The 27,490-nt window shown below is 39.7% G+C and overlaps 1 protein-coding gene across 1 annotated transcript; it reads right to left on the bottom strand.

Annotated features, from left to right (window-relative positions):
* Positions 1 to 26,522, bottom strand: tmem161b (transmembrane protein 161B). The gene is made up of 12 exons (XM_017452421.3): positions 26,312 to 26,522; positions 14,872 to 14,975; positions 14,209 to 14,295; positions 13,047 to 13,144; positions 12,786 to 12,942; positions 8,675 to 8,826; positions 7,420 to 7,480; positions 7,038 to 7,178; positions 6,289 to 6,402; positions 4,814 to 4,988; positions 4,028 to 4,124; positions 1 to 2,638 (listed from the first exon to the last, which is right to left on the bottom strand). The coding sequence occupies exons 1-12, from the start codon at positions 26,312 to 26,314 to the stop codon at positions 2,391 to 2,393; spliced, it is 1,437 nt and encodes a 478-aa protein (XP_017307910.2). The 5' UTR covers positions 26,315 to 26,522; the 3' UTR covers positions 1 to 2,390.
* Positions 26,523 to 27,490: the final 968 nt, after the last annotated feature.

The following is a 27,490-nucleotide window of genomic DNA, read 5'->3' as shown; positions in this document are numbered from 1 at the left end:
TTTCCCCTTAAACATTCATTTATTAAACACAAACTAACAAAAAATAATAAATAAAACAGTAGAACAGCCATACATAAAACACAGTTAAGACAAAAAAAGGCCATTCTGGTTTGTGGATTTTAAGAAGTGTCCCAGCTTCATCTCCACTAGAACTCACTGGAGAAAAGAAAGAAAAAAAAAGGAAGGAAAGAAAAAGAATAGGAATTTTACAAATGATTTGTCAAATTTGTCTTGTGAAATCCAAACAGTCCAATTAAGAACCCAAGATTATGTGTTATTTGTCATTAGGCTTGACATGTTTAAAGACACGTAGCTATGATGAAAAAGAGGTTTTTAGTAATGATAAATAGCATCCTTCTGCTTCCTTGGTCACTCTTAAACTACATGTTTGAAATTAGAAGTGCTAGAAAATGACAAAAAGGTAAGAATCTGATAACTTCATAACTTGGCAAAGTCAGTAGTTTCTTGCTTGCAAGTGATAAAGAGCTTTTAAATGCTCATAAACGTTCCAATGACACTGGATATATGACCGACTGATTGGTTGATGATTGTGCAAAGTACATTTCAGCCAAAGTTCATAATTATTGGAACATCATTACTGTCCCATTCCTCGATTTAATACTGAATCAAAGGCGTGTTATCCAAGGGAACAGACAGCCTTCTGAATGTTAAACCACTGCATGTTAAATAAATAACTGAGTTGTCAGCAATACTGACCAAAACTGTCACCGGTTTGGCCAAGTTGAAAATCTGTAGTCGGACCAGGAAAAATAATGAACGAATGAAAAGTGAAAAATCGTACAACAAAACGGCAAGACTGATACATTCATATTGTGCACACTCTCCCAAATGCAAAATGGAGAGAGAGAGAGAGAGAGAGAGAGAGAGGGGATAAGACTGACTTCTACAACTCATAAAAGAGTTAAAATGGTAATAATAATAATAATAATAATAATAATAATAATAAAAAAGACACAATTACAAATCAAACTGATATGTGCATCCGGTATCTGTCTGAGCTGTAGTGCAATCCCCATGTTTTTACTGACCAAAATTCATAAAAATCTGCAGAATTCAGACTCATGCACTGCTATACCGCTACACAAAAACACACCAAACGTTCTTCGTGTTAACAAGCCGGGACGTTTGTTCCCCCATTGCTTGTACACTGTGGAGAACGTTTGAGTGTGAATACTTACATTTCACAGCAGTCCACATGGCTCTCTGTCTGAGAATGGACACAAGCAGTTACACTCGCAACAGATTAGAGCTTACACGCATCCTTGGCACCTTAATATAAAGCTAAACGGAAATCAATCCAAACACTAGAGCCGTGACAGCAAATCAATACGCATGACATGGTAGCATGTGCGCTGCACTTGCAGGCTCTGTTTGATCACGCTGGACCCTAGATTCAAAGCAAAACGTTTGACCAGTTAAACTAAAAGGAGAGGCAGGAGCAAAGTGGAGGCCAGTGCTTTAGATCGTGTCCAAAGATCGTTCCTTTCTTGTTCAAAATGCCCTTTTTAGATTTATGCCTGCAAGCGGCAGGGGTCAGCTGCAGCCTGCAGGCATTGATGTCTTTATTCGAACACTTGTCTGTTCTCACACACGCACATGCACACACTCACACATACTATTAAATTAGCTCAGTCTTTGTACAGTTACACAAACTCAAACAAGAAGGCCTATTAAGCACCTGCCTGGCAATAAAGATAAAAACAACTCTCACATTTAATTAATCCCCCCATCCCCCTCCCAGGTGCTATCCACAGCCCCAGTGCTTTTCTTTGCCATTAATACAACACTTGTTAGTTATTAGAGTTGTATAACTCTGGGGGTGTCCACCTTCCCTACAGCAGAGCCAAGTTTCAGAGGCGAAAGTGAAAAATGACTTAAAATCACATTTTAAACCCCCGCTTTTTTTTTTTTTTTTTTTGCATATCATCTATCATCCATTTAGAACTCTAAAAATACAGTATCTCAAAAAGCAATGCACAACTCCAAAATTCTCAGTGTGTTTAAAACGAACAAAAAAAAAAGGCCCATAAAAATGCATCCATCTGGAGATTCATGGGTGTCCTGCACTGTTAAAATCAACATACACACCCCCTGTACAGGAGACAATCCTTCATTCACTCTTCCCAACATCACGAAAATCAAATCATTAATCATTATTATTACTATTATTGTTATTGTTCGCTATGGTTGACCGAATGTGATGCTGAAAATACTTTTCTTTAAAAAGAAAAAAAAAAGAAAAAAAAAAAGGACATCAAAGTCCATAAAGGAAGCCCGTCAGAGAGATATGGTTGTGAAAAGGGATGGAGTTTCTGGGCCTTTGCCTGTACAGTCTTCTCTGCTAGCACTGGCCCACAGGTAGCCTGTCGCTATGCAGCCATCAGGTACTGGTGGTAAAAGAGGCCGAAGAGAGACGTGGAGAATAAACAGGCAGCAATCCACCAGGTGAGGAAGGAGAGGAGGCCTCGAAAAAGCAAAGGCGTGAAAACAGTCCTCAGTCCTCCCAAAGCCACAGAGAGCTGTGCCACTGTTTGTGGTGCCTGAGCTTCTGCATGTCCTGCTGTCCCCAGATGACAGTCCTCATTCTCTTCAGTATAAATGCCCCAGGAATGTCCACCTGATGATAAAAAAAAAAAAAATTATATGAAAGCTAATAGCTTCGGAGCGGACAATAACATACTTGATAACAGTTTCACAATCCAGTCGAGTCCACAATTATTAGCACTTCTAAGGCTACCGGGATTTGAGGTCATGACATGTTCAGGTAAACAACCTACTGTTGAAGCTCTTATCATTTGTATTTCACCCCCCCGTTGTGATAGAGGACAAAGGGATTCTACATGTGTGCAACCTCATATTTATGCACCAGGGACAAACAAAACAGACAAAAATATATAGTTTTTCAGTCCGGCAAGATTTTCAATGTGGTCAAATATATCCATTTCTCATATCGGAATCTGACAAAACAAATGGAACGGACTGCAATTTACTCTCAAGTTAAGGTACAAATATTGTACTGATATTGTATTTTAATGATAGCTAGTGTTAGAAACATCTTTAAAAGCTTTTCTGTACATCTATCATCCAATTATATTTTATTATACTATAATATACTATTATATCCACTTTTTTCTTTACTACAGTCAGGTAAATTGAACATTTATCTATTGTCTATTTTTCTATTGTGAGAATTTGTTGAGCAGTTATTTCCCCCCCAAAATGCAACTTCATCTGCCAATGGAATAAGACACATTTAAACTTGAATTTACTTATTTTAATTATGCATGCTTTACCTTTTTTACAAGCTATTTACAAAATTATAATAAGAGTAAGTATAATGGCGCACAGCTATCCATGCCTAGGAAGCCTAAAGAGCTCCCACCCAAAATGTTCTCTGGGTGGGAGGGATAGCATTAGTCTCCTGCCAATTAAAGGGACATTAGCCGGTCATGCATGCCTCAGAGCTCATATATGAGGAAGTGGACAGTAAACTGCCCTGTACCACAGCAATATGAATAATGATGAGTATAATAATAATAAGAAGAACAATGGGATAAAAAGAAGAGAAAATGTAAACAGCTTTTAATCTCCATTTAATCACTGCGTGTAATATTTATTTTATATGATTACTTTTTGACCATTCTCTTGAAGAATGGCATTAATTATGGTGATACACATTGTGCTGTTTAGGTTAGATTAATTTAACAGCCTTGATTATTATTATATTTTTCTTTAAAAACTGATTTTAATAATGTTCTTATCTAACTTGCAAAAACTATTTATTTAAATGACTAAAAAAAGAGCAATCTGTATTTAAACAGATTTTAACATACAATTAGCTAACAACGGAGTGGGTTATGGTTATAAAAGTATGGATAAACCTTGATACAGATAACTCCATACCAAAATTTGACCAGATCGCGATCTTCATGGTTTATCCATCACGGTCATACTGCCCAAGCCAACCACCAGAAATGCTGTGGAAGAACAGGTCTGATATGCTCACCTAATGTCTTTAGCAGCAAAGTTGTGTGCAGCAGCATTACCAGCGGTGCAACATACTGAAGGGCTATCACACACAGGTAGTAAAAGACACGAGCGACCTGGCAGAAAGATAAAAAAAAAAAAGGAAGAACATATTTGCAGTTAAAAACAGCTCCTTTGCACAAATCCACTTCAAAAAACAAGCTACTTCAGGGCAAGAAGGGTTCATCAAACAGACTTAGAGAGACTGTTCCCAGGGAGTTTAGCTAGGGGGAAGGACTGAAAATGTATAAATTCTGAAGAAGGCTGTAACACCAGACGCCACCATGCCGCCACAGCCATTTATGAGTCTCGCACATCAAACAGGCGCTTTCCCTTGGCTCGAGCTCTGGAGTGCTGGAGGTTTTGATCTTAACTGAAGCTCCACTAAACCCAAATAGCAGGCGCATTTCAGAGGGCAAGCAATATGACTCAATCCTTTTTCATTACAACACATTTCCGTCACTGAAGGACGCCGCTATGCTAATGCAGCGATCTTTAGGGGATGGACAAGGTGGGCATCTGGACTCATTCATGCACCTGTATCCGGTCGAGCCGATGATTCATTCATATCTTGCCAATCAACATGACACAGAAGAATGATTCATCCACTCAGATAATGTCATGATGGCTTTCTATTGGAACAAGCAACTGGAATAGTTTCTAACTCGGACATCTCGATGAATACGGACTATTTTATCCGAGTTAATTTCTCTAGGGAATAACGAAACTCCTTAAAAAGAACCGCGCAGAACGTCCAACTACACACCATTTTCTGCAGCTCAACCGTGCTGATACGTCCTGCTTCCTTCTTCATCTGCTCGACCCCCTTTTGGGCCAGGTTGAGGTAGGCCTGTAGGTGGTGGCGCATCATGGCCAGCCTCAGCGCGCACAGCAGCAGAATGGCCCACAGGCGCAGCGTGTCGTACGTCTTCTCTGACATCCTAACAGAAGCAAGGGAAGAGACACAGTAGGGGTGTTTCTTAATACATCATCGCAACAGCACACAGCAATAACCACTCATGCCTGTGACAACAGAAACTGCTACAGAGTACTTTTGTGTTAGTAAGTTGACCATATTAACATATTAAGCTTCATGCTGCATAATAAAATGCACTTGTTTATTTATTTCATATTTGATGCTTGTTTGGCTGTACGTTTGAAGTTTTTTTTTTGAGGCCTAGTCCATGTTAAATTGGGTTCAACGCAGCATTAACACACACACACACACACACACACACACACACACACACACACACACACACACACACACACACAAACAGGAAGGTTTGGCAGGGGCACAGGTACTTGGTGTCTGTCCGGTGGTCTTTCGACCATCTTCATTAGTTTTGATATGAAGAAAAACACAATCTCTTGCACAACCCAATGTCGCTTGTATGGTATACAAAGCAGACGAACATGGAATTAAACTTCCTAATATGGAAACGACACTGCAGTAATGGCACCCATCATGGAACAATAGAGATCGCAATCATACATCAGCATTTTTCCTCAGCCACAAAACAGATTTATTGACTCTGGAGAGTGGATTTGAAAAGATGCTATTTTCGGTGATTGAAAACACTGTGTTAATGACCACTGTGGACTGGACCTGAAATGATTGTCGTCTGTTTAATTCTGCATCATAAGAATAAAAGTGCACCCTAAATGTATTATAGTTTCCCATGTATTCCCTGCATTTTCCAAGATTTCCACATGTTTTGCATGAACAGCATAGCTGTTGCCATTTATATACAAGATAAAACTATACAATCTCTGTCTCTCTCTCTCTCTCTCGCTTTCACACGTACATACGCCTTGATCTTTTTTATCCGACACAGGGTCATTGGAAGCCTGGAGCCTATCCCAGGAGACTCCGGGCACAAGCCAGGGGACACCTTGGACGAGGTGTCAATTCATGGCAGCAACACACTCGCACACCTATTCACTCTACGGACAATTTGAAAATGCCAGTCAGTCTACCGTGCATGTCTTTGCACTGGGGGAGGAAACCGGAGTACTCGGAGGAAACCCCCAAAGCACAGGGAGAACATGCAAACTCCGCACACACAGAGCAGAGGCACGAATTGAACCAACAACCCTGGAGGTGTGAGGTAAACGTGCTAAACACCAAGCCATCATGCCCCCCAAAATGACTGAAGGTTTATCATAAAAAAATAATAATAAATAAATAATAATAGTGAGAAAAAAAAAAGAAAAAAAAAAAAAGAAAAAAAAACTTACAAAGGCACACTATCTTTCCCCAGCGTGGGATTCATTATATAATCCTTGGTAATGGGCTTCACCCACAACAGCACCATTATAAGTGGGGCCAAGAAGTTGATATGCAGCAACGTCCTGCAAGACAAGACAGAAAGAATCATTTAAACGGACAGGGAGTGACTCAAACTCAGGCATTGGCCAAGAGCAGTGGTAGTGATTTTTAAAAGGACAGGGCGGGAATCTAAGCTGGTCACACTGAAGTGGATTAGCTAGGTATAGTGTGCATCTCCCGACCCCTCACAGTACACCTGGATTTGGTCCCTAACATAAGCTAATATGGAGTCCATCTGTAATAATATTTCACTGCTGACTGGATAAAGCAGTGTCATGTTCTGGTTGTGGATGCTGAATTACGTGCAAATGCCAATATGATTACAGCGAACAGGTGGTTCTTTCGGCTAGAATGCGATCCGGTTGTACATGAGGATCTAACAGTGGTGAGAGGCATGGGCTCCGTCTCAATTAAATACATATATGGATAGTCAATCAGTTTACCAGTAATAAATGCAGATGTTGTTGCTCAGTGCTTTAGGTTCTGTGTTAGTGAGCAGAAGGTCAAAACCAAAGATTTCTAAAGAGCTACTGCTGGCTAATTAATACGCCATTAACGTTTCCTAAAAATGCTTCATAAAAGCTTAAGATTACATGCCCATAGGATTTTAAGATAATACACATATTGCTAATGTAACATGGTTTCTGAGGGCACTCACTGTGTGACTTTGCTGTTGTTTAGGGTGAGGGCATCAAGATGCATCTGGGCCAATCGCAGCCCAGGGAAGGTGAGGAATGCTCCAATCAGAGAGCAGAGTAGAGCCAGAGCCAGCTTAAAGGTTAGTTTGGATATGGGGCCCCTACACAGAAAGACAGAAAGCAAAGACTGGTCACAGAAGGGTTACACACACAGACACGCGCACACAGACACACACGCATGCAGACAGACAGACACAGAGACAGACACAGAGACAGGCAGACCCGCAGAGAAAGGCAGACCCGCAGACTCAGAAAGACAGACACAGAAAGACAAACACAGACACACGCACGCACAGACAGACACACGCACACACGCACAGACAGACACACACATTTACTCACTGGGACTGCAGGCCTTGGGTCGTCAGAAACTGAACAGCACTTTCAGAAAAATTAGCAAAACCTGCAAACAAGGAAAATGCATGAAACTGATTTTACAGGGAAAATAACAACTGCTAAAAAATAAAATAAAATCAATAACACTAACTGGTGTGTAGACGTTGGTATAAAACAACTCAGACTGCAGATGCAGTGCTTATTAATTATAAATCCAAGCACTCCATGTGTGGGCCACTAAATTCGAAATCTAATATATCTCTTAATCTTAAACCAAAGCTAGGAAAAATGAACAGTTCGAGCAGTCTGCTATAATATGACGGTGAGACAAAGCCCTCTCCCCTCCGTAAATTCTGTAAACACTGGGCAACTCTTAGGACTCTATGAACTGCTCCATCCATTTATGTGCCTCAAGGCGCCAAGATAAAAAAATAAAAATAAAATCCACCTCTTAAGTATAGATATTTCTGATAAATTGACATGTACATAAACGGATGAGAAATGTCTTCTGTTATAGGCTTTTTTTTTTAGAAAACCCAAACAAAAGAAACCCAAGAAGAAACTCGGGCCAAGACACCGGACTTTGATGGTGCATCTACGCATAATGAGAAGTAGTCATTGTAAACCCGGCATGGAAACGTGTGTCTGTTACACGTGTTTGTATTTTTTTTGACTGTGTGTATACACAGTTTTACTACATATCATTTAGTAGTTGTCAAACACAAATTGTTGCAAATCGTAAATTGGCAACAAATGCAAACCAGCTGCATAAACCCACTCATGCATGTAGAAGGAGTTTCTCTGGAGATTATTGGGTGGTGACTTGATGGGCATGAGTGGTATAATATTACTGTAATTCAAATAAATTCATTCTGAAATGAAACCAGGCAGCTCGGTTGTTGTTAAAACGCACATGGCTGCATTTCTCTTTAATAGAATCACAAAAAGCATGAGTTTCTTTGGCTAATTTTTAATGTTGAATGAAAAAGAGGAGCAAACTTTCTCCTTGGCCTAGTGCACGCTAACACAGGTCTTTTTTTAAAAACAAACAAACAAACAAACAAACAAACAAAAAAAAAACTATTTTTATATTTTACATATTCTATATTTTTATAACTATATTTATTGTTGGAATTGTGGAGATGACATCATCATCATCATCATCACACTAATAAACATCTCTTAATCACAATGGCATCTGATATCGATGAAAAGCAGAAGAAAATGATAGAAGGTTGTAAACACTGTGGTTATACTGTACCCGTCTCAAGTCCAAACTCAAGGTAGTTCTCAGTGACAATGAGGATGGCCATTGCTTTGACAAAGAAGAAGAACCCAAAGGTGATGCAGAGGGATCGCTCGCCGCCTTCCTCCAGCTTAAAGTAGTGAGCCGTGAGGGAGAAGAGGATCTTACTGAAGGAATCAGGAGTTAAGGATTAAGGCTGCAGTTATAAAACAGGCACAAATGGATTAGTTTCTAAACTTTGACTGGTGTTTATACTTATTTTTACATTTAGTCCATTAAAGCTTTTCAAACTCAAGGGCCTATCTGAGCAATATCCTTATCATGTGATGTCGGAAATGGAGAGATATTTCAATGTCATATATATATATATATTTTTTGAATTGGTACACAGAGTTAGAATATGTTGAAGCCGACAAATCCGAAGCTCCATCCGAGTTGCAAAACTTTTGATCATTCGTTAATATGAGCTCAGAAGGGATCTGCAGCTCCCTGAGAAAAACAGGAGCTTTTGATTGGGTTCAGTGCCACGACTTTTAGGGAACAAATCTAGTTTCCATTTTTATATCCTGGAGATGTGGTATTTCTAATCAACTCCTTCTCACAATCATCACTACACCATGCTTAGCATATGGGACGCTGCGACAGACAATCACTTGCAGAAAGGAAGCCACATCAAATTAAAGTAGATCTGCAGTGAAAGGAAGGAGGGAATGAGTAGAGAGGAGAAGAGAAGAAGAGAAGAGGAGAAGTGAGAAGAGAAGAGAAATAAGAAGAGACGATACGAGAAAAGAGAAGAGAAAAGCAGAGTAGAGGAAAGAGAAGACGATAAGAGAAGAACAGAAGAGAGAGGAGAAGATCTGAGAGAAAGGAAGAGAAGAGAGGAGAATGGAAGAGAAGAGGAGAGAGGAAAGGATAACAGTGAAGAGAAGAAAGGAAAGAAGAGAGGAGAATTCAAGAGAAGAGAAAACATAGAAGAAATGAGAGAAAAGAAGAGAACAGAGAGGAGAAGAAAGGGGAGAAGAGAAAAGAAGAGAAGAAAAGAGGAGAGTTTAAAGCAGAACTGCTGACTGGCCAGACAGACAATATATAAATCAACTCAATCTATCCAAGTCAATGTATTCGAATGGGCAACTTTAAACTATAATCTAAATGTAAATAATAATAAATCATTAACTCTTGGCGAGATGATGTTTGAAAGCACTGTTTAAACTATAACTACCAAAGTTCCAGTCAAAGCTGAGACAAACTCAACACAAAAACCTGAAGAAAAGAAAGAATGATATTAGTAGGAAGGTGTTATAATGAACCTCCTCATGAAGCCTGCATGCTTACATCTAGTTGATTACACTAGTCCAGGTCAATCATGTTAGTGCAGAGTGCAAAAAAAAAATCACAGACAACTGGAGAAGGCCATCTAAGGAAACGTCTCACTGCCCATCACATTGACAAAGCCATATCCCTGCCACACACTCTTCAGAGGCAGCCCAGTAAAATGGCTCCTTCCTGACACCGTCCACCCATTTGCACTCACACAGGCCTATCATCATCCTCATCATCTTTATCATGCCATCAGCCAGCCTCCCTCTCTCCTATTGCTCAATCCTTTTTTTCCCAGGCAAATCAGTCTGGTTGGGTCATGAAAATTGGGTGTCCAATCTTCAGTAGCAGGTTGTGAGTGGGTGAGGGGCAATGCATACAGCTGGAAGATTGATCCTTGTGGACTGTTCTGTTGTTAATGTACATAATTTATCAGCCAGAGAAGAAGGAAAGTAGCAGGTAAGGAGCAACAGTTGCTGAAATTTCACCCAACTGCACTCTCTCTCCATTAAAACTGAACTTTTTACAAAGAAAGCTATTTATGACACGCTCACCCCAACACTACACTAAAAACTTTTCTAGAGTGAATATCTAGCCTGAATACCAGTTCCAGCTCCTGGGTATTTCTAGCTGGGGTGGTTAGGGGTTAGAGCAGCGGTGGCGGTGGCGCTACAGATAAGGCACTGGGTTACTGATCATTAAAGTCAGGGGGTTCAAGCCCTAGCACCGCCAAGCTGCTACTGTTGCACCCTTGAGCAAGGTTAACCCTCTCGGCTCCAGGGGTCCCTGAGCTATGACCCCAAAGCTGGGATATGCGGAGAAAATAATTTCACTGTGCTGTAATGTATACATGACCAATAAAGACGACTTCTTCTTACAGAAACTAGAATTGACATTACCAGTAGCCAGGTTCTTTCCTACTGCTCCGCAGACGTGTAATGCAGCATTTCCTGCTGTTTGCCCTCAGACTTGTTTTCAATAAGTAAAATATACGAGTACATATGTATATTTTAACACTGACAGTCATGCACATGCCCATGCCATCATGCTATCCTTTCGCTCATAAAGAAACTCCTGTTTCCTCTACAATTTCCTCATTTTGTCACTCCATCATGGGTTAACCACAGGCTGTCTCTTCTGGTCTGTGAGATTTCATCCAAGAACTGTTTTTGTTGTAAAATAAACTGTAAGCTGCACATTGGGGTTACCAGTGGTTTGCATCATTCTTTTAACTCCCTGGGGTCATGCGGGTGTGCTCCTGTCTTTATGAAAATGTTTAACATTCTTCATTCATCGTTAGCTTCACGATGGCCCAATTTTCCTAGTATTCAAATGGACTCAAAGGGGTCATTTCCTGATGTATAACTCTTTAAAAAAAAAAAAAAAAAAATTTCAATAAAGAAATCTAGAGGAAAAAAGGAAAAAAGAAAAGGTATGATCAGACAGAGGGAAAAAAAAGACAATGATAAATAAACAGAAACAAATAACAAGAAAAAAAGGAAGGAAAAAGAATTGAGAAAGATGGAGAGAAGAAGAGCCAAAATGTACAGCCCCTTAAATAGCAGTATAACATACAAAAAAAAAAAAATAACTAAAAAAAAAAAGACTAAAGAGTTTAGTTAATATGGACATACCACATTAAATGCAACTATAAATGGATGAAAAAAAAAGTATGATGTGACATTCTTTAATAAGTACAAGAGGAACTTCAGGGTGGCTTTGCGTACGGTTACATCACACCACCCTATCGTTGATTATTTTCCTAGTCTGTACAGGATTTCTGAGGGGTTTTTTGTGTGTGTTCGCTGTGGCCAAAAGTGCTTGATTTTGCTGTGGCTTTTTTTCAAAACCTTTTTTTTTTAAATGGAAAACTACTTGAATAGGCAAAATTACAATCGCACAAAATTGATTTGCGTGGCGTTTCGCAGCGATGTTTGTTGGTAAATTTGTTGGTATGTTTGATGCGAATTGAAGAGGGCTTTGGCTGAATGCGTGTTGTGATGACGTCACACGACGCGTCTCGGTGCAAACCTGCGGAAAATCTACGCTGTTTTGAAAAATCGCAAGCCCCTCCGAATATTGTGGGGTCTTCCTTGATTTTGCGTCAATTTCTGCGATCACAAAATTGCTAAATCCTGGAGGGACTGCAATATCAGCATGGCCCATTGCGTTTCATTCCTTATTTATTACATGAAAGGACAAGAAAGAAATCACAAAAGAAAAAGAAATCTGTGTCTCAAAACACACATTGGTTTTAGTTAATCATAAACTAGTGCCTATTGCTAAACATCCAAGGACTATGGGAAAATGAAACTAGGGTAAACTAGCTAATTAGTTTAGTAGTTTAATAACAAACGTTAACAATATCCCTGACCTTTTGAAATGTTAGCTAGCATAAGAATAACTGATTCTAAAATGTCACATTATAACTTTTTTTTTTTTTAAAAACCACAAAAACAAAAAGATTGTACCCTTAAATCCTTCTATATTCTGCATGTCATCCTCATAGTCATTCATCCATTTCAAATACAATATGCAAAATTCCAAGGCCAAAACAAGAAATACACTTTTCTAGAGTCACTGGCAAAAAATAAATAAATAAAAAATACAACCAGCACATGAATAAAACACTCTGGCTAGTGTGTTCTGCACAGAAAATATGACAGCTCTTAAGCATTTTGTAGAACATCAAACTGTGCAGCACCTCCTACATCATTATCTGTTCTGATGCAACCTTCAGGACATTCAAGCTGCAGCACTCCAAACATTAAGTGAGTTAGCCTTGGGTGAGTGGTGTTATGAAGGATACATGACAAAGGCCAGCACTAACAAACTCCACACCACACTGATGTTCATCTCTCCATTACTCTCAGCCACACAGAAGTACAGCTCAGTGATGAGGTACACTGCTGTTGCTGCCACTGTGAAGTCCACCAGCCACTGAAACTCCGGGAAGTAGTGCAAAGCTAGCAGAAAAGAAGAGTAATGAGGTCTACGGTGCAGAGAGCGGCATGGAATATATGAGGCCGCTAGGCTTCTAATGATATGGAGCAGATGGAAGTGCATATACCTAGTGTGTCCACTTCGGCAATACATTTCGTTTCCAGCTGGAGGTCGATGTCTTTGGGAACAGTCAGTGGCTTGTTCTCTATGTGCCCATTGTATTTCCTACAAAAAATCCATACATGTTAAAGTTTAAGTTATAGATAAACATGCAAAGCCACAATTATATGAAGTACAGTCAAATTTGACATTTTTATTTCATGCAAATGTGCTGGGAGCTAGTATCTGTAAATAACTGGGCAAAACTAGTTGCGCAAAATGCTGCATCTCTGGCTTTAGATCAAACTCATCAATTTATACACTACACACTAGAGAAAAGAGTCTGAAGAATTCGTCCTATCTTCCTCTCTGAAAACTGAACAAGGTAATATTCGCTTATACAGAAAACAAAACAATGTTATAGCACACATATAAAAAAGAAATAAAGCAAATATGAAATACTGGGATTTGTGTTTAGTCCTAAATGATCTACAGATTTGCAAAGCATAGCCTAGACCTGGCTCAGTTTCCCTTGGAAACACCACCACCATCAGTGTTTGCACCTTTTACTGAGGATTAGAGTCCTACTTGCTTAAAAAAAAGAGGCTAAATATACACAATGCTGAAATCAAACACATTCCTCCCTCAGCACTAAGGCAGTTGGCATGAGAATGTTGAATGTTGAGGTCTGCTGGGAACAGTAGGATACTGGAAAGCAAAGAGGGGGGAGAACATGGGCCTCCAGATCAACAGGGGCCAGTGTTTGAGCCCTTTGCCCCATAGCCGCAGGCCAGCTGTCCTAAAAAGCAGTGATCCTCTCGTCTGGAGCGCTGCTGTTTACCCAGGGCCATGCACACTACGGCGGCCAGCACAAAAGCCCTGTGGGAATCCCGATCCTCTTTCGTTTTGATCTCCGAGCTACCTGCCTCGGCTCGGGAGGTCTCCAAAGAGCACGGCTCCGAAGAGCAGGACTTTACCAGAAGGTAAGCATAACAAGCAAAGTGGACATTGGCTCATCTGTACTATTTAAGGGATTAACATGCAGGACTTCAGTGTACAATTGGAACAAAGCTACTGAATGAAAATTAGACTAGAAACTAGTGTATGTTAAGAGCAAAGATAACAGCACTACAATTTCGCTCTGGTTTATTGGACATTATAAAGAAACAAAATGCAATTGTACTACATACCTGTCCTTTTTGTTCTTCCCTCCTTTCTGGTGCTTTCCAGCGAGGCTCCTCAACTCCTCTTCTGTTGGATGCTGGTACCAACGCAGACTGGAACATGCAAGCCAGGACATATAAACACACAAACAGGGCAGATTTTGAAGTTGTTGTTTTTTTTTTTTTGCACAACCTCTTCAACTTTGTTTAGAAATCATCCGAGTCCTGAGAGGGCTGTGCCGCTTTCAGTTGTTTTCCATGTTTATTTATTCATTAATGAAAACTCAATTATGGAGATCTCTAGGGCAAAAAAAAGCTTGTGTTTGAACTAGCAAAAAAAAAATAAATATAAAAATTCAAAAAGTTTCACAGCCCAAACAAGCACTGATGAATTATTGAACACATTCTGAGAAGCTGTTTGCTCTAAACACATGGAGCTAATTAGGAGGAACCAGGCCGGGCTCGTCGTGGTCCTCTCGGGTTATTCCACTTTCTGATGCTGCCCTTTAGTCCTACTGATGAGCCGTAATGATGCATCTTTGGCAGCCCCATTATGCTAACAATAAAATTAGAGCTTGAGCAAAAGTACATCATGTTGAACCTGCCTTTGAAAAGCACTGCTGAGATACAATGCTACAGCACTCGAAGGGTCAATCAACACAAAAGAGTCTCGAAGCATTCGCTCATTACCTGCCACTGCAAAGCAGCCATCTTGCGAAGGAGTAGTGAGGTATAATTTTCTGAATCACGCAAGCCATTACCATGGTAACCACCAGTTGCACACTGATCACACCCTGGGAGTAGAAGACACACACTTAGAGGAAAAAAGTACAAATAGCAGTTTTCAAATGAAAATGACAAGTTAAATATACATCACATGCAAACTATACTTTTGACATTTGGTGAATTATTAACATAAAAATAGGGATGCTAGTGGGAACATTATTATAAGCGTTTATTAAACTATTGCAGAAATGAGACGAGGTTTTGAAATTTTTGAATGGTTCTTTACAATTGCAGACATAAATGACCAAATAAGACCATTCGTCTGTGTTCTTTATTTGGAACATGACAATCCTGTGCACCTCAGGAGCGCAGACCGAGTCAAGAGGGAGGCTATTTCATTTGGCCAAACAGACTGGATATTGCAAACACGCTTGAATGTATTGCTCAGGTATCAAAAGTCATAACTGCCCTTTCAACCCAGCGTCAAACTACTTCAACTGGAGAGGAAGTACTGCAGCCATCACTGGCAAATTCTACCATCCACAGCAGTGAAGCACAATCTGAGACCTAGACTTCATAGTCAGACATGGACCTGCATCCAAATGTCCTCTGATCTGTAAATACTTATGCTTGACTAACCGCTTGACGTCAAGTCACGGCATGGCTAAAGACCATCAGGATTTTCAGGAATTTCAGTCCAGACATTGTGTGCAAAGAACACTCACTAGCCAGTTTAATAGGAACACCATCACATACACCTGCTCAGTGATGCAATTATCCAATCAGCCAATCATGTGGCAGCAGTACTGTGCATAAATTCATGCAGACACAGGTCAAGAGCTTCAGTTACATCACATGCTCACAACAAACACCACAAATGGGGATCTCGGTCATTGCGATCGTGGCATGGCTGCTGGTGCCAGACAGGCTAGATTAATTATTTCGGAAACTGCTCAGCTCCTGGGATTTTCAGTGTAGGACTGGGCGATATGGACAAAATCTTATATCACAATATATGATAATTTTATATCTTGAAATGATGGACATCATGATATATTGCGTTTTCTCTCAAAATTGGTGGAAAGAATTGTCTATACAAAATAACTACATGACTGCTTTTTGATCATTCTGTGAACTAAACGCCAGCGAAAAGTACTTTTTCTTTTCTCCTTTTATTCGGAAGTGAAATTGAACAGCACTATCAACCAACAAGAACAAAAAAAACAACACTGTCAAAATGGGAACAATATGAATACAAACTATAAAAATTAAATATTATTTATTCAACTTCAAGTTTCAGGAAGCCACTCGACAGAAGTACCTCCCTTTTGGAACAAATTCCTCATTTGTTAGTTGGGCTGATGTCTGTTCCCACGTGTCGGAGTGTTGTAGGGAATTTCGCTCTGTGTCACGCTCCTCTATGCTTTTTTTTTTTTTTAAATACACACACCCATTCACACACTACGGACACTTTGGAAACACCAATCAGCCTACAACGCGTCTTTGGACCGGGGGATTAAACCCCCAAAACATGGAGAGAACGTGCAAGCGCCGCACACACAGGATGGAGGTGGGATTCGAACCTCCAACCCCGGAGGCAAACATGCTAACCACCAAGCCACCGTGCTCCCCCTGTACCTGCTTTATTAGTAGCTACATTTATTCACATTTACAGTACATACAGTAGTAGCTACATTTTGCTAGTTGGTATTGGTGAAACATTATGAATTATTAAAACGTATAAAAAATTACTGCTAAAATCAGATCTTTCTGCAATTATTATATTATATTGTAGAACAGACTGGCCAATTTGGGGGAATACAGGAGCCAGTGAATACAGGGAGTACAGAAGCCACATTTGCAGCCATCATTCAGTCCAATTGTCAACTCAAACAACCTGGCGCACACACAGTCCAAGTAAAAAATAAAGTGCTCTCCTCCTTTTCCGTTTTCAAACACAAATACCCGCTCTATGATCTACCACAGCAATAACTAGTAAACACTGGAATTTAATGTACACCTTCAAGAAAGCAATACGCTCCATTCTGTCAAGGCTTCTGCTAGCGGTGCATTACAAGTCACCTTAGGTGTCCATTAGGAGGAAAATCACAGAACCTTTAGGGGTCAGAGAGTCAATGCCATATTACTGCTGTTCAACCAACTGCTCAGAACTTTGGTATACATGAAATCAAACCACTTTCAAAAAAAACACCATGTACCCTGTCAAGACCAAAATTCCAGGACATTGAGAGTACAGTTATCTATAGAAGGGATATATTCTCCATCGCTGCTGCTCCTAGAAAAAGAGCCAGCAAATAAAATCACTCTCAGATCTAGGGAACTTGTATCTGTCCCAATAATGTGGTTTACATATTCTCACTATCCGTAAAACATCTTACGGAGTGTTTCCTTGCCACCGTCGCACTCAACTGGGATAAATACACACATTTAAAATCTGTATCCCGTGTTTATATATTGCTGTAAAGCTGCTTTGAGACAATGACTATTATAAAAAGTGCTATACAAATAAAACTGAATTGAATTGAATAGAATTTTTCCCAAAAAAATGTATGCACCCACATTTGTTTGGTTTCTAGGTTTACTCTGCCACTATGCTCTGAAATTTGCAGAACATTTTTGGCAAGCTTTCTCCAAAAAAATATAAATATATATATTTTTTTAAATAACCAAATACTCTGCCTGTCGTTTGTATCTTTATTCTTATTCTTTCATATATATATATATATATATATATATATATATATATATATATATATATATATATATATATATATATATATATATATATATATATATATCTGTGTGTGTGTGTGTGTGTGTGTGTGTGTGTGTGTGTGTGTGTGTATATATCAACTTGAGGAGAAACTCTCTGCAGTAATAGATTTTTTAATTGGCCATTTGGAATCACGGCTGGCAAAAGAAATTTCAAAATCAAGCTAAATATCAGCAACTAAATTACTGAAATAAATAAAGAAAAACAAAATCGGAAACATGAAAGTTTCAGATTATGTTGTGATGGTGCCTCTTTGTGACTTGACATCATTTCACTGTACTTTGTCTGTACACTGTCATAGAAATGCAGCAGACAAACGTGACCAGTATGTGTGACACGGAAAATATAGGTCACACACATACACACACTGGGAGGCGAATGGGAGGTGTAGGCCTGAGGCATCAGTATAAGGACCAGGTCCGCAGGGGGAAATTAAAGCAGCAGGAGTTGACTATCTGCCTCAGTAGCACTGACCCAAAATACACAGGGGCCAAAATGAGGTCTGAGGAGGGCTGGTAGAGATAACCAGCAGATCATGGAACTCATTCACTGGGTCCTTCTTAAAATTTTTTAACCTAGGCTGAAGGATATCAGTGTTAACAGGTAGATGGATAGAAGTTTAAAAGCTTACATGCCATTCACCAGTGTGTCGTTCTGCATCTCTGTCCCATGATGGTATATTAAATAGACTCATAACATTACAGATAGACAGTAAAAAAAGAGATATGAAGCAGTGTCAAGACACCAGTGTAAGTGTGCGGCTGTTTGCATCCACCCTGTTCCCCCATACAGCTGGATGTCTGAGAACTGAATTTAGGAGCATCTCCAGACTACAAGATACATTCACGTTTCCAGAGTACTGGATTCATCCATCCATCCTTCCATTTGCCATCCTGCTTATCCTACACAGGGGCACAGAGAGTGTGAAGCCTATCCCAGGGAACTCCAGGCACCAGGCAGATGGGGTGCCAACATATTGTAGGGCACAATCACACACACATTCACGTACTATGGACAATTTGAAAATGCCAATCAGCTTGCAGCATGTCTTGGGCTGGGGGAGGAAACTGGAGAACCTGGAAAAAACCACGAAAGAAACAGACAGAATAAGCAAACTCCGTGCACACAGGGCAGAGGCGGGAATCTAACCCCCAACCCTGGAGGTGCGAGGCAAACAAGCTAACCACTAAAGCACCGTGCCCCCCATTATTGACACAAAGATTCTCAAAAAAAATAACCCAAATGTTATCACTTTGCGAATCCAATATGAATGTCAACTACAGAACTCTTGGCAAATTTCAAGACAAACAAAAACATGATTGTATAAAATTACCATTACACACACGTTTTCCATAAAATGATCATAGGTGCTTTTTAGATCTTTTGCAGCTAGTGGTGACGGGGCCCTCAAGGCTAGGCCTCAGACTCGGACTAAGTCCTCAAGATCTCAGACTAGCACTATCACATTGTCCCGAGGAGGATTAAAAACAGTGTCAAGTCAAGTGAAGTCAAATGGCTTTTTATTGTCATTTCAACCATATACAGCTGGTACAGTAAACAGTGAAACGAAACAACGTTCCTCCAGGACCAGGGTGCTTCATAAAACACCACACTAACTACATGAAACGACACAGAACTAAAATCAGACATTCTACATATATATTCGACATAAAGTGCACATGCAAACAACACAAGACAGTACAGTAACTACTAAAACAGGACAATGGGCACAGTAAGAGAGAGTAGCACTGACAAGTACACAGTTCTGGTGTGAAAGTGTCAGATATAACAGGTAGTGCAAAAGAATAACAATATAACAAAAATACATTTTAAAAAAATGCTGTGAATATAAACCTAACATACTATGACATAGTATTCAGCAGATTAGCTTATACCATATGTGGACACATATGGTGTGTATATGTGGACACCAGGTAAAGAGTACAGTGCTAAATTGAACATAATATTTTTATAAGTACAGGAGCAGTAGAAATACAGGCAGTCAGTACAGAAATGTGCAAAAATTGCAAGAAGAGTGGGATGGTGTTCAGTTCAGTATGAGTGTGTGTGTGTGTCAGTCCAGTCTCTGAGTATTCAGGAGTTTGATGTTGCTATACAATCTGGCCATGAGGGCCCGAATGCTTTGGTACCGTTTTCCAGACGGCAGGAGGGTGAAGCGTGTGTGTGAGGGGTGTGTGGGGTCATCCACAATGCTAGTGGCTTTGCAGATGCAGCGTGTAGTGTAAATGTCTATAATGGTGGGAAGAGAGACCGCAATGATCCTCACTGTCCGCTGCAGGGTCTTGTGATCCGATACGGTGCAATTTCCGAACCAGGCAGTGATGCAGCTGCTCAGAATGCTGTCAATCGTTCCTGTGTAGAACGTGGTGAGGATGAGGGGTGGGAGATGGTCATTTTTTTTTTCCAGCCTTCGCAGAAAATAGAGACGCTGCTGGGCTTTCTTGGTTATGGAGCTGGTGTTGAGGGACCAGGGAACCATCTTTTTTGTTTTCTCCACATTCAGAGACAGATTGTATATCTCTGCACCAGTGCGTTATCCGCTGCACCACCTCTCTGCATGCTGACTCGTCGTTCTTGCTGTTGAGACCTACCACGGTCACGTCATTGGTGAACTTGTTGTGATTAGAGTGTTGCTGCACAGTCGTGAGTCAGCAGAGTGAACAGCAGTGGACTGAGCACACAGCCCTGGGGGGCCCCTGTACTCAGTGTGGTGGTCCTGGAGATGCTGCTCCCGATCTGGACTGACTGAGGGCTCAGTTGCAGATGGAGGTGTTCAAGCCCAGTAGATTGAGCTTTCCAATCAGGTGCGGAGGAATGATTGTGTTAAATGCTGAACTGAAGGCTTTGAACAGCATTCGGATGTAGGTGTCCTTATTGCGCAGGTGGGTGAGGGCCAGATGTAGGGTGGTGTACGGGACGATTTGCGTAAAACTGATTTGGGATGCTTGCAGAATATTGTATACACTGACAATGTCCAAGACAGGAAACTGGGTTCCCGAGTGGTGCAAAAGAAAAGCGTTCACCAAATCATCAGGAGATCACGAGTTAGAATCTCGATGATGCCAGAGCCATCTGAAGCCAGGAGTCCACGCGTCTGTAGCAAGGAGTCCAAAACTGGCAGTGCTTGGGATGGCTTTACTCTCTCTTCCCCTGTCAATCAGAGCAACACTTGCCAATAGCAGGCATCTGTGAGCAAGAGCATTTTCCTCCGAGTGTGTTACACTGCCCTGTGACACAGTATGAGAAGCAGCGTTTTAAATAAAATAAAATAAAATAAAATAAAATAAAATAAAATAAAATAAAATTAAATATCAGCTTCACATGTCTTGAAGGAAGCAGGTTTAACCATCACCCTCCCCAGTTGGTAGCCATCACGTGACAGGCTAGAGCTACCTAGTGGGTGGGAATTGCCAGGTCATCATATTGTGGAGAAAAGGTGAAAAAAGATTAGCATTCCTACCAGTTATACCTTGCATGAGTAGGCTAGTAATGAGTATTCATATCAGTAATGAGTATTCATATCATATAGTAATGAGTATTCATATCATATAGTAATGAGTATTCATACCTGTACAGCTGGTTTACGTTTTGCATATTAATGCAACTGATGAATATGTAACAGCGCATTCAAAACGGAGTGAAAAATAATAATAAATAGATGACAGAGCAACCTGAAACATGAAAGAGGTGTATTCAAGGTACCATTAAATTGTCATTTTAAAAATGAAGGCAAAAATACGGGGTCTAACTGTATTGGGGAATATAAATGTTCAGATATAACAACATATACTATACTGCTGTCTGTGTACTTGTGATGTTCTCACCAATGCTCATACTTAGTGTTATGCCAGAACAAGAAAATAAACTGTGAAATAAATACAGTTCCCTTCAAGGGTATTGGACCGACAAGGTCGATTCATTGGTTTTTGCTATGCACTGAATACTTCTGTGTTTGAGATCAAAGATCAGAATTTCAGATTTAATTTCCTCACATTTCCATCTAAATGTGTTAAACAATTTCCAGAAGCAGCCATGCAAACCCAAGCCATGACACTACCTCCACCACGTTTCACAGATGAACGTGTTTGTTTTGGTTCATGAGCAGATCCTTTCTTTCTCCATACTTTGGCCTTTCCATCACTTTGGTAGATGTTAATCTTGGTTCCAGAACTTTTGTGGCTCATCTCTGTATTTCTTTGTGAATTCCAGTCTGGCTTTCTCATTCTTACTGCTGATGGGTGGTTTGCAGCTTGTGGTATGGCCTCTATATGTCTGCTTTCAAAGTCTTCTTCAAATGTTGGATTGTGGTACCTGCACCCCTGCACTGTGGAGGTTGTTGGTGATGTCACTGACTGTTGTTTTGGGGGTTTTCTTCACAGCTCTCACAGTGTTTGTCATCAGCTGCTGTTATTTTCCTTGACCAACCTGTTCCACGTCTAGATGTTAGTGCATTAGTGGTTTCGTTTTGTTTCAGGACATTCCAAATTGTTGCACTGGATATGCCCAATGTTTGTGCAATGGCTCTGATTGATTTTCTCAGCTTCAAAATGGCTTGCTTTTCTCCCAAAGACAGCTCTCTGATGTTCATGTTGCTTTATCCTTTTTAACAACAAATACAGTCTTCACAGGCAAAACCTAGGGCTCAAACTAAGAGTAGACATTCAGAGCTATTAATTCTTTAAACAAATGTTGTTGTTTTTTTATAAATAGGGCACACCTGGGCAACAAGGTGACATGTTCCAATACTTTTAATCACTTGAAGGAAAAAGAAAAAAAAAGGGTGGGTTCAAACAAAGGGTGCCATGTTCTAAGTTGTTTAACACATCTAGTGTTGAAATTCTGATCTATTGTCTTATGTTCATCTTTTGATTAGAAACCTAAAATGTCTTCCATGTATAGCGAAAACAAAAGAATCGGCCTTGCCGCCCCAAAACTTTCTAGTTGAACTATACAAAACAAACCCCAGGATTTTTTAATTAACAAAACTCAGTTTTCACTTCAGGCCAGTTCTGCAAACAGTCTTAAGCACCGGGGCTTGATAGCGTCATGAATTCTGCCAACTATCAGTCTACTTTAACTCATATAGGCTACGATACGAGTCAAAAAAATAACTGCAGAATTCTGCTTATAACACTACTTACAGAACACCAATTAGAAAAATATTTAATATTGAAAAAAATTAAATTAAATTAAAATAAAATTACAGTACAAAGCATGCCAATATGTTTAAGTTTAAACTACCATTTATCGCATACGTTTTTTCGGGTTGTTTTTTTTTTTTTTGGAAGGGTGCCATCAACTCTGAAGTTGACTCTCGGAAGCTAATGAGTTTTTAAAATGATGGCAGAACACTATCATTTTATTTAAAGCAATTAGAGATGCACCGATACTAAATTTCTCAGCCGATACCGATAAACGATTATTCAGAGTAATATCGGCCGATACCGATAGTTCTGCCTTTTATTCCTTCTTGTAAATTAATAATAATTAATTCCACAATTCTGAAAGTAATAAAACTTTATTCTCTCCATTTCAGTTTCAGAGTATTCTGGTCTCATAAACAGAAAACACATTACTCAAATTAACATCAACACATTAACTAAATTCTGAAGATTAAAGTAAGATTATTAACCTATTTAATGTTATTAATTCATATTAACATTGACTGAATTCTAAAAAACGTCCTGTAGTCTCACATTCACTCACCACAAACAAAAGCATTTCTACTTCATCACAAAACATCAAACTGGTAAATATAACATAAAATTCTTTATATATTAACATTAACTGATGAAATATACAATTCTACAAATATATTGTCAACTCATCTTCATTTAAATCTTTCAATGCCCTTTAATTCAGCACGAGCAGCTCGAGCAGCGCTGCAAACAAAATAAAAATAATTAAGATATGCACAACGCCGAAACTCCCGCTTCACTGCAGCTCACTTCCGGTGTAAAATTTTAGCAGTGCAGAGATTACAGAGATTACAAACTGCAGTTTTGTCGTTATTCCACACAAGAGACATCTTCTTTACACACAGTACGAATCCGATGTGTTTTCCCGCCCTCTTTTAATTGACAGGATATAATCGGCCCTGATCATTGGATGTTATTAAACTATCGGTCGATGGTCCATAGCGTGAAAAACTGCCTTTATCGGCCGATATCGGTGCATCTCTCAAAGCAACATGATGAATATATAGTAAACAAAGACATGAGGTGAGGTAATTATCATGAAATATTCTACACATCTACACTTGGCACATATGTAGACTGTAGTATTTGCAGTTTAGTCACAATCCCAAAGAGCTGGAGAAATCCTTGCTCAGGAGCAGTCTCCTCAAACAAACATTTCATCGTGATGAAGACGTAGTACCGCATATAAAGCATTATTATGTTTAGAGGGCAACTTAGTCAACGTCTTTATAGTAATGATACCCCTCTACAAGTTACTGCCACACTAAACACAAACACCGGTCTATGGTGTATTCGGTTTATCAGCTAAGTCCTGTGGGAGAGGAACAGGGAGTGTGAGGTGCTGCGCTAACTGAGCTAACAGTTCAGTGGGCTAAACTATACAGTGCTGCAGCCCTTACACTTACATCCCTCATGTATACACATGTATACGCAACAAAAGCACCTGTCAAAATTTAAAGAGCATAAACATCAAGTTCTGTCCAAAAATAAACAGTAAGCAGGTTAGGTCAATCAATAAGCTACTCATACAGGCTAATGCAACACCTCAGAGAGGATGACAGGTGCGTATAAACTCTGCAAAATAGAAAACAAAAAGTATTCTGTTCGAGTTATTCCAAAGCCAGTACTGGGAAGAACACACAACCCTCTCACATGCCGTGCTACTCCTGAGTTACAGTGACATTCACAGAAATACAACTAAAGTGCTTTCACAGACATTTAAGGTGGTATAAATAGCAGCGTCCAAGCCGAGTCTCTAATCAGCAGCTCTCATGTCCAAGTCCAAGCTACCTTAATGAATTACAGTAGAATATACAGTACTATCACATCTGAGTAACTTTATTTAAGGATTAAGAAACCATTAGTAAGTATGGCTTTTTTTTTTTTTTATACGCAAGAACACAAAATTCAGGAAAATGCTGCCTCACTGCTCCAGCATCCCTGATTCAGTCCTTAGCTCTCAAATACTCCTATAAAAAGTTTTGGTTAAAATGACTTGAATTTACAAAAGAAAGTTGACAGGTGACTTAAACTCGAGGCTGTTGTCTGTGTAAACATCTCCACATGCAGGTTACTTGTGGTTGAAGATGGCTCCAGTATTAGTTTTGTTTATGGCGTCTTAAGTAGGCAATAAACTAAATCCGTTAAAAGATCAATATTTACACAGGTTAATATAGTATAAACAAACATATCATACTGTACGGGAAACGGGAAACATTTCATTTAAGAGGATCAGATATGAACAGGCATGGTTTGAGAATGCACTATGGGCCGGCCGATATATCGTTATAATATCGATATCAGTCATGACAACTGATTGCGCGATACACTTTTCTGAGATATTGTTGGTATGATGTATTTTTGTAAAAAAAATATATATATTTTTAATAATTACAAATTAAATGGTACTTAATGGATGCTGTGGATTTGACGTAAAAAAAAATCTCTCTCTTTGTAGGCATTAAAGAAAAGTATCGTTAAGCTTAGTTTAATGGTTGTTTCGTGTTTGTTTATTTATTTATTTATTTATTTTGCAACTGTTTTGCAGACTGCGAGCGAAATTATCTATCGTGACACACATCGCGTATCGTAGAAACGTCCTCCAGTATCGTGATATGATATTTTTGCCATACCGCCCAGCCCTAGAATGCACTATACTGTGTGATGTAAATTCAGCCCTGGCCCAACGGACGCTTGTTGACTTTAAAACAGAGGGCAAACAGTGAGATGTGGTGGTGTTTTAGAGGGCATGCAGAGGTCAAATGTACCTCTGATGAGGAAGTACATAGACACAGGTAGCGCGCGCGCGCGCGCGCGCGCGCGCTCTCTCTCTCTCTCTCTCTCTCTCTCTCTCTCTCACACACACACACACACACACACACACACACACCCCTCTACCTGAGTGATTAATGTCATACACTGCTTCTGTGACAGTGAGCAATGCAATAATGCTCCACGATCACTAAATAAAACCACATCATGACACACACCTAAACCCCAATATACTAATGTTTCAGTTAATACAGCTGGGCACAGAGTAAAGAGCTGGATAAGGAAGCATCTGTATATAGTAGTAGCATCTCTAATCTATAGACTTTTAATATTAGCTCTCAGGATGACTGAAAAGATTCTCTGTGACACACAGAACTGTGGTGGTTATCTGTTAGAAATATAACCGTTATATATTTACATAAACTCCATGCTCACTAGTGCTACAGGAGGACAGCTAGCCACATGCTGCATCCCAAATAAACCCTGTATATAATGAAGTGAACTACATAAAGTGTAGAAGCCGTTATTTACCCCAACACAGTGATAGTTCAGGGAGTAACGAGGTATTTGGGGTTCAGCCTCAGGTTACTGTATGCTAGCATTAGCTTGTGTTACTCACCATGTCGATGTTGCTGTGCAGGAACAGGCTCAGCGCCGACTGTCACACTATTCTCCACGAGTCGGAAATCAAGCGGCTCCGAGGACATATGCCTGTTTGGGGATGCTGTAATTTGAGAGTAAGGTGTCAAACTAAAATGACTCGCATCCCTGCGGCCAATTGATTCACCCTCGGATCCGGAGTGTTTTCAACTGCAGTAGAGGTCACGCTGCGATTCTCGCGACTGAGCCGGACACGGGATTTGCCTGCATTTAAAAAACTCATGACAGATTAAATAAGTCCAGAAATTATTTTAGGAACGACATTTTTGCGTAGTTTATATTAAGATAAACTTGCAGTTTTATTATTTAATACAAATATGTAACAAGATTGTCAATGTAGGCAATTTAACTGTTTTGACAGATACAGGCAAAATCTAAGACAGCCTTTGATCTTTAAAGGACCCCGTCCCCGGAAACAGAATGGAAAGCACATGTGACGTTTTTCTACCGGTGTTGGTACTGCTGCAGTGAGTGAAGGAAGAAAACGTTGTTGTGGTTTTGTTTTATTTTATTTTATTTTATTTTATTTTATTTTATTTTATTTTATTTTATTTTATTTTATTTTATTATTTCCTCACCAAGCTATAACGAAGTATAATTAAATATATCGATGCATTTAATTGGACTTTTCAAACGAAAACTTTTGACAGAGTGAACCAAATACCTCATTAGATCAGATGTCAGTGTGGGAGCTTGAGCGGCCAATGCAGGAGGCCAGAAGTGTGTTGTTGCACACTGAAATATATTATTTCAATATTGTGGTTTCTGTGAAGAAATATCGTTAAAACAATAAGTTAACTCTTATTGAGGAAAACAGATGACACTTATGCAAGTTTGGTTAGATATAGCACTGGCTAGATGGAGTAAAAAAAAGTCCACAGGGCTTCATCAAAATGATAAACACAAGCGAGCATCGAAGTGATGCTACAATATTAAAGAGACCAAGAACCTAGAGGGAGAAGCACATTTTAGCATACACCCATAACCCGTTGGCTGTTTGTCATTCATACGAACTTCACCCGCGTGTTTAAAGAGCACCATTTTCTCATACTACAGTCAGCTAACAAAATACTGGCACCTTCTTTTACACTTAGTCTCCATGCCCTTTCCCCCCTTAGAGTGTAAACTGCACACATGT

Source organism: Ictalurus punctatus, chromosome 22 (genome assembly GCF_001660625.3).
Source record: "Ictalurus punctatus breed USDA103 chromosome 22, Coco_2.0, whole genome shotgun sequence".
Classification (NCBI taxonomy): Eukaryota; Metazoa; Chordata; class Actinopteri; order Siluriformes; family Ictaluridae; genus Ictalurus; species Ictalurus punctatus.
The sequence above is the reverse complement of the archived record's forward strand: the minus strand, read 5'-3'. Positions and strand labels throughout refer to the sequence as shown.